This window comes from Myotis brandtii, unplaced genomic scaffold (assembly GCF_000412655.1).
Source record: "Myotis brandtii unplaced genomic scaffold, ASM41265v1 scaffold29, whole genome shotgun sequence".
NCBI lineage: Eukaryota > Metazoa > Chordata > Mammalia > Chiroptera > Vespertilionidae > Myotis > Myotis brandtii.
Window position 1 is genome coordinate 315,331 of NW_005361075.1, and position 13,299 is coordinate 328,629.

Below are 13,299 nucleotides of genomic sequence, written 5' to 3' on the forward strand. Positions count from 1 at the left end.
CCCCCTAGTGTCTGTGTCCATTGGTTATGCTTATATGCATGCATACAAGTCCTTTGGTTGATCTCTCACCCTTCCCCCACCCTCCCCTGCCTTCCCTCTGAGGTTTGATGGTCTGATAGACAATCCTATTATATTGAATATAATATAGACAATCCTATATTATATCCAATTAAATATAATATAATTATTATATTTGACTTCCAAATGGTCAAATATTTTGATCAGCCATAGGATTGTCTAGGCCACTGGAAGTTTTATGTAAATCAACCATATGCTCTTTCAAGTTTGGTCAGCATAAATGATTTCTCACAAGATAAATTATTTGACCAAATCAACTTCTGAGCATTCAAGCTGAGAGTCAGATCTTCTTAAAGAAGAAAAATCAGAAATGGTGGCGGATTAAGTGGAAATTACAGAATCTAAAGGACAAAGTAAACTGATGAACAAAATAGACCCAGAAACATAGAAACATGGAACAGACTGTAGAATCTCAGAGGGAAGGTGGGGGTAGGTGAATGAGTTGGAGGGTGGGAAGAGATTAACCAAAGAATTTATATGCATCTATGCATAACCCATGGACACAGACAATAGTGTGGTGAAGGCCTGGGGGGGTGGGGAGGGCAGTGCAGGCTAGAAGGGGTCAAATGAGGAGGGGGGAATGGGACATCTGTAATACTTTCAACAATTAAAGATTTTTTAAAAAGAAGAAAAATCAACATTTCTATCTCTGGTCACCTTAACCCTAACATTAACCCATCAACCCAGGTGTAGAAGGAGCCTTATTTCATATACTGGAGGCCTGGTGCATGAAATTCATGCACGGTGGCGGAGGGGGGGGCGTCCCTTAGTCCAGCCTGCAATCTCTCCAATCTGGGAGCACTGCAGGATCCAGCCTAAACCAGCAATCGGACATCCCTCTCACAATCGGGGACTGCTGGCTCCTAACTACTCGCCTGCCTGCCAGCCTGATCACACGCTAATCGCTCCCCCACCAGCCTGATTGATGCCTACCTGCTCCCCTGCCGGCCTGATCACCCCAACTGCCTTTCCCTGCAGGGCTGAGGGGACTGGGGGACTCCAGCTGGATGAGGCAGGGCTAATGGGACTGGGTGCCGCCATCTTGTAGCTGTGGGCACTGCCATCTTGTGAGGGTGTGACAGTCAATTAGCATAGGATACCCACAGAGATAGTGAGGGAGGCTTATGTTGTTTTGTTTTTCCACTTTAGGGTGAAACCAGAGACTCAGAAGTGATTCAAGTTGCCTAGGGCCACATACAGTTCACCTAGATTAGGTGCTAACCACTGATCAACCCTAACCCCTCCCCCTGCTTGCTCTGTCTCTTGGTAAAGCAATCATTGATTACTGAATGGGAAACAGCACAAAAAGTGGTAATCACAGACAGCAGAATATTGGCAACTACAGCTGTTGGCCTGGAGACGTGGGCACATGTCCTCCACGAGACTATTGGTGAGGACATCTTAAGTCTTGGGTGTTCAGTGGGGCAGTCGCTAACAGTGAAGTAGGACTTCAGGAGAAAAGAGAAGAAGGTAGCATCTTTTGACCTAGCAGCAATCTGTCCTTATCTCTGAGGTATAGAAGTGTCTCCCCAACATACGACTACAATGAAACTTAAGACCACAAAAAGGAAGCTTCCTAAGGTATATAGCTGCTGCTTCCATCCGAGGGAATGGGTTGGGAGTTCTACCTGGATGAACTCTTAAGACTGCACCTTGTGATTCAGTCCTACCTCTGAATTATTTTCTCACTCTTTCTCAGCACTGAACCCACCTAGTCAGCTGTATAGAGAGCAACCTTGCTGTGGTGTGGAATTGAATGTTAGCTATGCATTCACAGGAATCTAATTTCCTCACCTCTTTACAGAGCTAAAATGATTTGGCCTTACTCAGGAACAGGGATACTTTTAAAAATACATGTATATATTTTTATTGATTTCAGAGAGGAAGGGAGAAAGAGACAGAAATATAAATGATGAGAGAGAATCATCGATCAGCTGCCTCCTGCACACTTGATCCCACACTGGGGATTGAGCCCACAAGCCGGGCATGTGCCCTGACCAGGAATTGAACCTCTACCTCCTAGTTCACAGGTTGATGCTCAACCACTGAGCCATGCCAGCCGGGCTTGGGATACTTCTTTCATCTTGATAAGGTAGAAGGCCAAGCATGTGGGAATAGATGCAAGTAAGCTGATGGGTTTGGTATTAAATAAGGCAGTCTCATCTAATTGCATCTATTTTATCAATGAAATATGAGACAAGGTCATCTGCTGAGAGAGAAGTGGAGGAGGTGTTGAAAATTTTAGAAGAAAGAAGGTGTGAAATAGTTATTGAGCAGAATAGAAAAGAGAATTTTCCAGAAAAATGTAGAATTATTTGGAAATGTTGAGTTTTGGTAGCATAAATTGCAAAGTGATACTAGTCAGCAATTCCAATTAAGGGCACATGACAGGGTTGCAGGCAAGATTCTGAGATTTTTCTCCATCAATATTTAGCCGCCCAGGTATAGATGTGGAGAAACTAAATTTTTGGATTTAACATAAATTGTTTTGTGTTTTTTTTTTACTAAGAAAATTCACTGGAGGGGGAGGCAAGTAAGTTAACAATTTTTGCAAGTTTGTAGTTCTGGACATGAAGGGAAGTAGATGGATTATTTAAAAAATAAAATTAAGCCCTACCTGGTCTGGCTCAGTGGATAAAGCATCTGCCTGCAGACTGAAGGGTCCTGGGTTCGATCCAGCCAAGGGAACATGCCCGGGTTTCCAGCTGGGTCCCCTGTGGGGAGCGTGCAGGAGGCAACCGATCAATGATTCTCTCTCATCATTGATGTTTCTATCTCTTTCTCCCTCTCCCTTCCTCTCTGAAATCAATTAAAAAAATAAATATCTATATTTTAAAAATGTCACCATTCGATTCAGGTCAGGGTGCATATCCAAGTTGTAGGGTTTTTAAAAATATATATTTTTATTGATTTCAGAGAGGAAGGGAGAGGGAAGTGAGATAGAAACATCAATGATGAGAGAGAATCATTGATTGGCTGCCTCCTGCACGCCCTCTACTGGGGATCAAGCCCGCAACCCTGGCATGTGCCCTTGATTGGAATTGAAGCTGGGACCCTTCAGGCTGACGCTCTATCCACTGAGCCAAACCAGCTAGGGCCACAGAGTTATTCTTGTATTATTATTTATTAATTATTATATTATTTTCATACAAACAACTGTAAACCTACTTTTGCCCCACCCTGTATGTGCCATTTAACAATGCTTACTATATCCAAGGCCCTGAATCACTGAATTAAACATACAAACCCAGTTTTTAACTCATTTACTTCTCACAATAACATGTAAGATAAGTATTATTATTATTATTATCCCCAAATTACAGATGGGTAAAAATAAGTCCTGAGATATTAAAGAACTTGACATCTCAAAGTGACCAAGATTTGAGTTCAGGCCTTTCTGACTATAAAACTCATGCTCTTAACCATTATACTATAGTATTTGAGACAAATTTTGTACAATACAGTTTATACTATCACTATTACAGGATGATATAATAAGACACAATATGGTTCAATTAGAAAAGAAAATATTTAAATGAGGTCATTAATTCTCTGGTACATATAATAATTACAAAAGGAGTTAGACAAGAGAAATATGTGTATGGCCTGAGGTAGCCAGTAAAAGTGCTGCAAAGATAAAGTTGAACTGAACTGGGCCTTGGAGAGTGGATCAGAGGAAGGGAATCAACATGAGCATACTTCCTGAATAAGCACAGTATGTACATTGTCTCATCTGATCCCTCACAGGAACCTGTGATGGAAACCAAGGGGAAACTGAGGCTCAAAGAGGTTAAATAATTTGCCCAAATCCACACTGCTAAGTGGAGAGCTGAGACTCAAACCCAGACCTCTCTTCCACTCCATATGACCTCAGGTTGGTAGATAGGGCCGAGGAGAGTATTCTGGTGGAGGGAGCAGCAGGAGCAAAGATAGGCTGGAATAAATAGGATGCCTTGAAAAGGAGGAAATAAACAGGCATCAAGCCTTCTATGCTCTATGGAGCAGAGGGCGGGACTTCCTAGGCAGCTCTGCCCATTGCAGAGGATTGCAACAGGATAGGGTGAGGGTAGGGGTTCTGGGGTTCCTGGAAGATGACTGAAGCCCATAAGGCTGGCACTGTGCCCGTTGTGTGGCTAAAACAGGCCCTGCCCAATATTGCTGGGGTGGGAGAACCATGGCCTGCGGGCTGGTTCCTGGAAGTCTTGCGACCGTCCTTACCCCATGGTCCCCCAACACTGTTGCATTCTAGTGCTGGTTCTCTCCCAGAATTGGCTGCCCACTGGCTTTAGTTCTGTCTGTCCCAAGCATGTTTCTATCAGAATCTGGCTTCCAGATAGACTGTTCTCAGTTCCTCAAGCCCCTGAGGCACCCTGGCCTCCAGGTTTATAAGCCTCCATCTAAATCATAACAGAGTCACTTTCTTTTTTTAAAAAAATATATATTTTTTTTTTATTGATTTCAGAGAGGAAGGGAGAGGGAGAGAGAGAGAGAAACATCAATGATGAGAGAGAATCACTGATCGGCTGCCTCCTGCATGCCCCATACTGGGGATTGAGCCCGCAACCCAGGCATGTGCCCTGACCAGGAATCAAACTGGTAACCTCGGGGTTCATAGCTTGATGCTCAATCACTGAGCAGCACCGGCCAGGTTAGAGTCACTTTCTCATTGATTTCATTTTATGTTCGCAACAACTCTACTAAATAGGTGTTAACATCATTATCTCCATTTCTCAGGTGAGGAAACAACTCAGAAAGATTGGGTTGCTCAAAGCCACATAACTAATAAATACAGGGATTCAAATTCAGGTCTTAAAACTCAAGATATGGTCCTCTCTCGTTCTACTATATGCCATGCAACCAACTCCTCTCTCCAGATTTAGAGTTAAGGGGTTATTTCTTCTGGGTTATTCTGGACTCACCTATCAGCCTTCATCTATTTTAGGTTCAGTGCTGGGCTCTGCTAGCAGGGCATAACTCTTAAATACCAGGTGTGGGAACCTCAATCCTACAACTCCCTGGACTCTTGACAACAGCAAGCTGTTTTGGTCTGAGCGTGGGGCTCAGTGTCCCCTCAACTCCTGAGTCAATCCTCTAAGTATTCTTATCTGTGGAAAGGAACTTCCTCAATGACTTTTCTATCTTATCCGTACCCAACTAGAACACAAGGGAAAAACAATGGATGGCTTAGGAGGTCTGACCCCACCATCTGGGCCTCAGTTTATATCCCCTCTTTCCCCCACCACTTACTTCCTTAAGAGGGGCCTCACTATTCCCTGGTCCCAGACCTCCTCCACTACCTACTCCTGCCATCCGGGTAACCGCCAGGCTCTGCTGCCTAGGATAACACCCACCCCTCCCCTAGGCCCTGTGGCTGCCTCCTCTTTCCGTCTGTTGAGAGAGGAAGCCAGGGGGTGGCGGGTGCAACACTGCAGGGCACTGATAAAGGGACAGCCCTGCCCCCGCCCCCTGGGGCCACTGCGGTCAGACCAGCAGGCAAGCAGGCAAGACAGCCAGCTCCTTCTGGGACCCAAGCCCTCCCCTGGTTCCACCTCTACCCGCCCTACCCTACTCGGGAAGCTGGTTGCATAACCCCTTGGGGTGTTTGGCAACATTGCTTGTGGCTTGACCTGATGCTGGTGGTGGTGTGCACACGCTTTTGGGTGAGGGTGGGGGTGGATGGAGCAGGGGTATGACAAGAAGTCAGTCTTTGGAGGGTGGGTGAGTAGCAGGGATGGGGAATGGTATAGTAGTAAAGATACGTGGCCACATTTTTCTCCATGTTCTGTCTCTGCTACCTTTGCTGAAGAGGGGGAATCTTGAGGGATAAGAAAATCTTAGGTATCGTACCTTGCCAAGCCACAGGCACTATCCAACCCATTCAGGCTCCTAATCCCCTGTTAATCTTACATTAAGCAAAGGAGACTTAAGGTAGAAGGGGGTTGACTCTGGACATGAGAAATCTGAGAGGAGGGAGCTAAAGGAGCTATTCTCACCCCAAGGGCTGTAAAGGGTGTTTGGAGGCAGTACACAGCCTGGGAACCGCAGTAACGGCCTCTTTTTACAGGAGGGGAGTGAGGGGAAGGTGGGAGAGACACCTCCCCCCGACTCGTTGCCTGAGTGAAGGCTGCTTATTCACTTCGCTCAGCCTACCTGTCCATGTCTGTCCCCCTAATGAGTAGTAAACTGCTTCAAATGCTTCTATGAATGCCTATTGCTTACAGGATGAAATACAACCTCCCTAGCTTGACTTTCAAGATCGTTTACAATCTAGCCCCAGTCAAACTTCCCAGGCTTATCTTCTACTACATCTTACCCCTACACCCACCCAAAGTCCTAGGCTGTGTTTTATGCCTCCGTGCCTTCACACCTTTGCTTGGAATACCCTTCTCCCCTTCTTTGCCTGTGAACCTAGTCATTCTCCACAGCTCAGCTTAATTTTCACCCCCTCTGTGAAGTCTTCTTTGAATTTCACCAAACAGAAATTCAGTTTCATAGTACTTTCTATAGAATTTTATTTATTTTTAAAAATATATATTTTATTGATTTCAGAGAGGAAGGGAGAGGGAGAGAGAGATAGAAACATCAATAATGAGAGAGAATCATTGATCAGTTGCCTCCTGCACTCCCCCCACTGGGGATCGAGCCCACAACCTGGGCATGTGCCCTTGACTGGAATCGAACCTGGGATCCTTCAGTCTGCAGGCCGACGCTCTATCCACTAAGCCAAACCAGCTAGGGCTACAGAACTTTATTAGTGTAATTCCCCGGCTAGACTATGAATGAGGACATGGACTGTCTTACTCATCTTTGTGTTCCTGGAGTGTGACCCACAGTAGACAGTCAATAAATATTTGTTGAATGAATGAATAAATGAATAGGTTTGTGTATCCATAGTTGTATCTACAATGCCACAGTATCCTGACTGGTAGTTTTCATTCAATAAATGTTTGTTGACTAGCTATAACCTGATATCATTATTTAATCAGCCATCAGTGTGACTATCACCACTCCTAATCCCCTGTGAGGTGCCCAAATAAGTATGCAAGTGAGAGAGCTATATCTGAATGTGCGAGTTTGTGACCCAGATTCATGTCCAAGTCATCAAGAGATTCTGAACCCACATGTAACATGCAATGAAGCCCTGGGTCACCTCCTGTCCTACATAGATCATACATGTAGAATCATGATTTCCTGGGATAAGGGTGAAATTCAAAACATTTAACCATAGGTTTGGCATGAGCATTGATAAATTCCATACATACAGGCTGCAGGGAGGCTGAAACGAGGTGGTATTGCATTGCCTCTTGAATTGCTTAGTTGTATTGCTGGGTTGTGGGGGGTCCTGAGAGAGAACTGGGGTGGCTGATGTGGTGGTGGGGAATATTTGGAGGGTTCCCAGCGGCTATTCTTTATCAACTGGGACAGAACATTTTCATTGTTTTAACAGTGAACACAATCCTATCAGAGAATACTGGCTGAATGCCAGACCTGCTTTGGGGTGGCATCTGTCTGCCTCCCCAGTCTTTAACTGTTTCCAATTTAACTTGAGCACCATATGAAAAAAGAATTAGAGAAAAAGGGTAAGTTGCAGCTGTAAGGACTGAAGCTAGACATAGGAAGGACTTTCCTTAGAGCTGAAAGCCACTAAGAGCTAGGAGGAAGCAAGGTTCTTTTCTCCTAGTCTCTGGAGAGAGGTGTTTGGCCTGGGACTTGGGTTGTGGGTTGAAGGCAAGGGATGAAGAGTGACTTCTAGGGGTACTTTCTGACCTGACACAGAGCTGATATCCTACACACATGCCTTGGCCTGCCCAGGGTATGTGGCTGCCTTGTGGTTGGGGTGCCTTGCCTGGGAGAAAGGAGGACAGAGGGCACCTGGGGTCCCCTTTAAGGGAGGTGAATAATGTCACACACACACACACACACACACACACACACACACACACACACACCAATTCCCCTCACACTGACAACAAACCTGGCCAAGAAAGAGGCCTTTGTCCTAGGACATCTGAGGCTGTAGGGGGAGGGGAGAAGGCTACAGGTGAAAGGACACATCAAAGCAGCCGCTGCCTCTCCCCAAAATAGCTCCCCTACTCCTTTCCCAGAACCCAGGCGTTCCTTAAATAAAAGCAGAGCCCTAAATGCCCACCTGCCTAAACAGCCGGAACACGAGAGACCTGGCCCTTCTCTTCAGCACCCTTCCACCTTGCTATGACTCAGTTTCCCTGTCCCTGAGAGAGTCAAGCGAGCAGAGGGAAGAAGGTTACAGCTTGTATAACGTTTAGAGGTCACTTTGGAGCGGAACATCCGCTTGGAACTCATTATGTGCATGGGAGAAACACAGACCTGGCTGGACTCCTGGGCTCAGAAGGAGGGCTGGGAGAGGCTTGAAGCCATGTGTGCCCCTGCTGGCTGGGATCAGAGTGGGGGTGGGGTGTGGGCAGAAACCACACCGGGCTCAAGTTTCCTCCCTTGGCCAGAAGGGGCAGGAGAAGAGGAGGGCCACAGGGAAAGGGGAGGGTTGGAGGAAGGACGGAGAACTCCGGGCGAGGGCTTCATAGAGGAGGCTGGTGCACCGCCCAGCAGCTTCCCCTGCTCAGTGCTCAGTGCTCAGCCTGCAGACTCAGCGCTCAGCAATGGCCAGGGGGCGGGGCACAGACCTCCCAGGTTCTCAGAGGTAGCAGGGATCCTCGCGAAGGAGGTGTCAGCCCAGGCCCAGCCTCCCCAGAGACAGCACCTGGAGCCTCATCTCTCTCTGCACCCAACTTGGAGCCTGCCACAGGTGCCTGGGGGGCGGGGTGGGAGGGGGATTCTAGTGGGATCCAGAGACAGGCTGCGGGGGCGGAGGAGGAAGAGGGAGGAAATACCCAACTTTTGGCATGTTCTTAAGAGATATCAGACCTTCCCAAGCTGCCCCTGGTTTAGGAATTTGACATCTTTGGGAACTCCTCCGGGAGAAGAACTAGATGGCTTCTGGAGTGTTCTGGGATTCTTGGGTTGAATGGCTGTGGATGGGGACCAGATGGTGGTCCGCTGAGGCACCCCTGAGGGGCTGGAGAATGACCCTGAGTAACCCTTCAGCAGGCTAGTTGCCCTGGAGAAGATCGTAGACTCCCAGGAGAAAGTACCATTCTTTCTCCTCGCCATTTCATCATGCTGCCCTGTCCAGCCGGCTGGGACAGTTTGGTGGAGGCTGAGGAATTGGAGACATTGGAAGTGTTGCAGCAAGATGTGCTGGTGGGAGGGTGGGGTGCTAGTTCTTGCCTCCCTTCGCCCTTCTCTTCTCTGGGCAATAGAGATCAGCTTGGACTGGAGGGGAGGGGAAGGATCCCATCCCCAGTGTAGTTCCTTGTACCTGGAAGTCATGGCAGCAGAAAGGGAGTGGGCAGGGAAGCAGTGGAAGGGGAGAGGGGCTGGGGCTGGGACTCTAGTCATTGGCCCCCAAAGGACTGCAGTTTGGGGTCTAGGGACCATGTGACAGGATGGCAGACACTTGTCCCTCTCCCCCTTGTTCCCGTTCACCTGTTTGAGTTATGTATGTCCCCAGGAGATTGAATCTCGTTCTGATCAACTCCATCTCCTTTTCCTCCATTCCCTTTGTTTCTCCCTCATCTATGTGTCCCTCTCCCTCTTCGGGGATTCTTCCTAATCTCTCCAAGTAGGTTGCTCACTGGCTACTCCACACCCCAAGTTTCACTGATCTCTCTTCATTCTTTCACTGCTTCTGTTGACACCTGGAAAGGTAGAGTGGCCTAGTAAGCCTCAGAAGAGGCTCCTAGAGGCAAGTGCCCCCTCTGCCTTGTCAAGGCAGTTAGAGCTCCAGGCAGCAGTTGAGGCCAAATGTCTTCCTCTCCCCAGCATCCCTCCCTACATGGTCCTCCTGTATCCCTAAGCAAAAAGCCCCGCGTCATTCTGTGAGTACTCAGGGACTGTGATGAGAGCTTTCTGGGTACGACCATCAGGACCATCAGGATGAGAACAAAGAGGGTGGATTATAGTCCCTGGAGATGGCTCCAGTCCTACCTGATACACAATGTTGGGGAGTAAGATGGCTGTGTGACCACTAAACTGGGAAGTGGAAACTGATTATTCGAAAAGAAAAGGGACACAGGGAGTCCCACTCCATTTCCCAGTATTCTCTAGTTTCTGCACCCTCTGTGATGTTCTTGCGTGTGTGCGTGTGTGTGATGTTCTTTTGGATCCAATTCTCACTGTACTCTCTTCCCCGGTTTATATCACTGGCTGCTACACTCTGGCTGATCCTCAGGAGAGTAGGATCCGAAGACGCAAGGGGCCTATGCTTGGTATATAGGCCACCACCCATCATTGAGTGTCTAGGGAAAAACATACTCCTCCCCTTTGGCCTGGTGCAAACTTGCCACTGTATCAGAAAACTGATGCGAGGTTCTCTCAACTCCCCCTTCCCCAACTTCTTGCTTCTCTCTGCTCCCCTCTGGTTCTCATTTCCCTGTCCGAGGGTGAGGTGGAGATCGAGCTCCTGGTCTTCATGAGAAGAGGCTGATATCCAGTCTCAGCCATCGGGGCAGTCAGAACCCAGTGTTGCCCGGGCCAAAGATTGGAAGCTAGGAGAAGCCTGGAGACCACTTGCTGGTTGGACCAGTTTAGTGTGTCTCAAAAACACCAGGGCACTTGTTAAAATGCTGATTGCTGGGTACCCGCACCGATGAATTCAATTCAGTAGGTCTGGGGTGGCTTTCAGCATTCTGTTTTTACGAGTACCCAGGTAATGTGGTGCACAATACAGTTTGTGACTGCCTGAGCTAGAAATAATCTACTGCCTCTCACAGCAAGGAGGTTCTTCATCCTGTTTCCATTAAATGGAAGAGACTGAATGAGAAGCAATTTGCCCAAGGTCATGCATCTGGAAGGCCAGAGAACCTTTCTCCTGCCTCCTAGGGCAGAATCTTAGTATTGCACCTAAGCGTCAGGCCTAGGAAGATATAAGGAGAGACAAAGGGTGGGGGTAGGTGGGTGTGTGAAGGACTGTGAGGCAAGAGCCAATGTCCCTGCCCCATAAACCCCTTCTCCATTCACTTTGCCTTTGGGCAATTTCCTTCAGAACCTGGGTGGGGGAGGGTGGATTTCCGGTGTTGAAATGGCATCCTGGACAGACATAAACACCCCACCCACTCTGCCCAATGGCCAGGGGCCTGTGCCTATACCAACTCTCAGCTCTGGGGATGGCAATAGAACAAGGGGGTAGGGGCAGGGGCTGGAGGAGGTCCTCTTTCTGAAGAATAATTTGCAGCTCTCTCTAATTATGTTGTGAGATTCGAAGAGTGGACTCCATAACCAAATAGGCCATCCTTGTGGTAATCTAAGGTCATGCAATTTGAGGTCATTCCGTCCCATCCTCTGTTCTTCTATGTTTCCCCTCCCCCTAGCCTGACTGCTTCTACTTATATGACAGGAGTAGGGAGTAGTGTCCGGCCTTAAGAGATCAGGAGGTCCCTGCCAAATTTACTCGGAATTTCTTGCCGAAGGCAGGGAGAACAGATGCAGGGAAAACGGGTGACAGGGAATAGGGAGGTAGGATGAGGAGAAGACTGACAGAGAGAAGATGAAGGCAGAGGTGAGGGTTTGCTGAGAAAATTAAGCTGTCCAAGCAGAAAGGGACCTCCAAGTTCTACTTGTCCAACACTCTAGTTTTACAAATGAGGAAAGAGGCTCAGAGAAGTGCGATGACTTGCCCAACCAACATCACACAGCTACTTTGTGGCAGACCTGCAGCTAGAGCCCAGATCAAAAGAAAAGGGGCTGGGGGGGAATACGTATTCAAGGCTCTAAAGCAGTGGTTCTCAACCTTTTGGCCCTTTAAATACCGTTCCTCATGTTGTGATCCAAGCATAAAATTATTTTCGTTGCTACTTCATAACTGTAATGTTGCTACTGTTATGAATCGTAATGTAAATATCTGATAGGCAGGATGGTCTTAGGCGACCCCTGTGAAAGGGTCGTTCGACCGCCAAAGGGATCACGACCCACAGGTTGAGAACCACTGTTCTAAAGAGATATTCCCTAAAAGAGGAAAAAAGAGACTGAGATCCCACAGAAAGAATCGATGAAGCAGACCACTATTAAAGGCTTGGGGTATGGAGACAGAGGGTGAGAAGGCACCTAGAAGGCGATATAGGCTATTAGACTAGCCGCGAGTAGACTCAGTCAGTAGAGGTTCCAGACCTGACTCTGCTATTTACCAGCCTGGGTTTCAATGTCTCAATGGACCTTATAGGATCTTGGTGAAAATCAGCCTCATAAACAAATGCTTGTAAAACACTAGTACAGTTCTTGACAAATGCTTAATACATCTTTGTTACCTTGGAAGAGGAAAGGTCCCTGGCTGTGGGTTGGGGTATGGACAAGATGACCCTGCAGGGACACGGGGCAAAGGTCCAGTGACTCCAGAGACCATTCCTCCTCTGCTGTTTGCAGCTGATAAACCTCTTATCTGGCCCAGGCAGGGGAGTCCAGGGCCAGGATAGGAGGAGAGGGCAGGGCAGCTATCAGGCACCAGGCCTGGGCCATATCTCAGAGAAGGGGAGGGACTATCTGCGTGGTTCTTCCCACAACACACTCCTTGGGGATCCCCAAGCACTCGCTCTCATCTTGGGAAGAAAAGGCTGAGATCCTAAAACTGAGAACAGAGGAGGAAAGCAGGAGTGATCCCTGATGTTGCCTCAGAAAATGGGGAGGAAGAATCCAGAAGACGTGACTTCTGCCCCAGCCAGTGTTACAGTTTTGGGGAGAAAGAAATAGGGTAAAGAGAAGGCATCTTGTCTGAAAAAAGGGTAAAGACCTAATGTGCTCCCAAAGGAACTGACTACAGCCATAGCAGAGGAGGTGGAGGTCACACTGCAGAAAAAGACATTCTAGCTTGAGGAGCTGGTTGATGAGTCTAGCGTGAGGGGGAGGGGATGAGGTCTCTCCTCTCAGGTACATTGGAAGGAGCCTCTCTCTGGAGGCAGGCAGGGTAAAATTGCTGACCCCCTAGTAGGAGAGCCCTAACCCCATTTCTCCTTTGATACAGGTTGCTGGGGCCATTTGGGTTTTGGGGGACCCTGGACCAGGCCCTGGCCCAGTAGGATGCCCCCGTGTCCTCCCCAGCAGAGCAGGAACAGGGTGACACAGCTGCCCACTCCGGAGCTGGGTGAGATGGAACTGACTTGGCAAGAGATCATGTCCATCACTGAGCTTCAGGTG

General features: G+C 48.0%; 1 protein-coding gene across 3 annotated transcripts in view; it reads left to right on the forward strand.

Annotated features, from left to right (window-relative positions):
- The first annotated feature begins 8,576 nt into the window (after positions 1 to 8,576).
- NFE2 (nuclear factor, erythroid 2) overlaps positions 8,577 to 13,299 on the forward strand; it is a 7,194-nt gene continuing 2,471 nt past the window's right edge. Inside the window, exons 1-2 of one of the 3 annotated variants that reach the window (XM_005869127.2) lie at positions 8,577 to 8,860; positions 13,127 to 13,296. In XM_005869127.2, the coding sequence (XP_005869189.1) occupies positions 13,183 to 13,296 (114 nt within the window). In that variant the 5' untranslated portion in view covers positions 8,577 to 8,860; positions 13,127 to 13,182. Of the gene's footprint in view, positions 8,861 to 9,541; positions 9,993 to 12,110; positions 12,888 to 13,126; positions 13,297 to 13,299 lie in introns of those variants that run through there. The other 2 variants (XM_014542028.1, XM_014542027.1) reach the window with 2 other exon arrangements.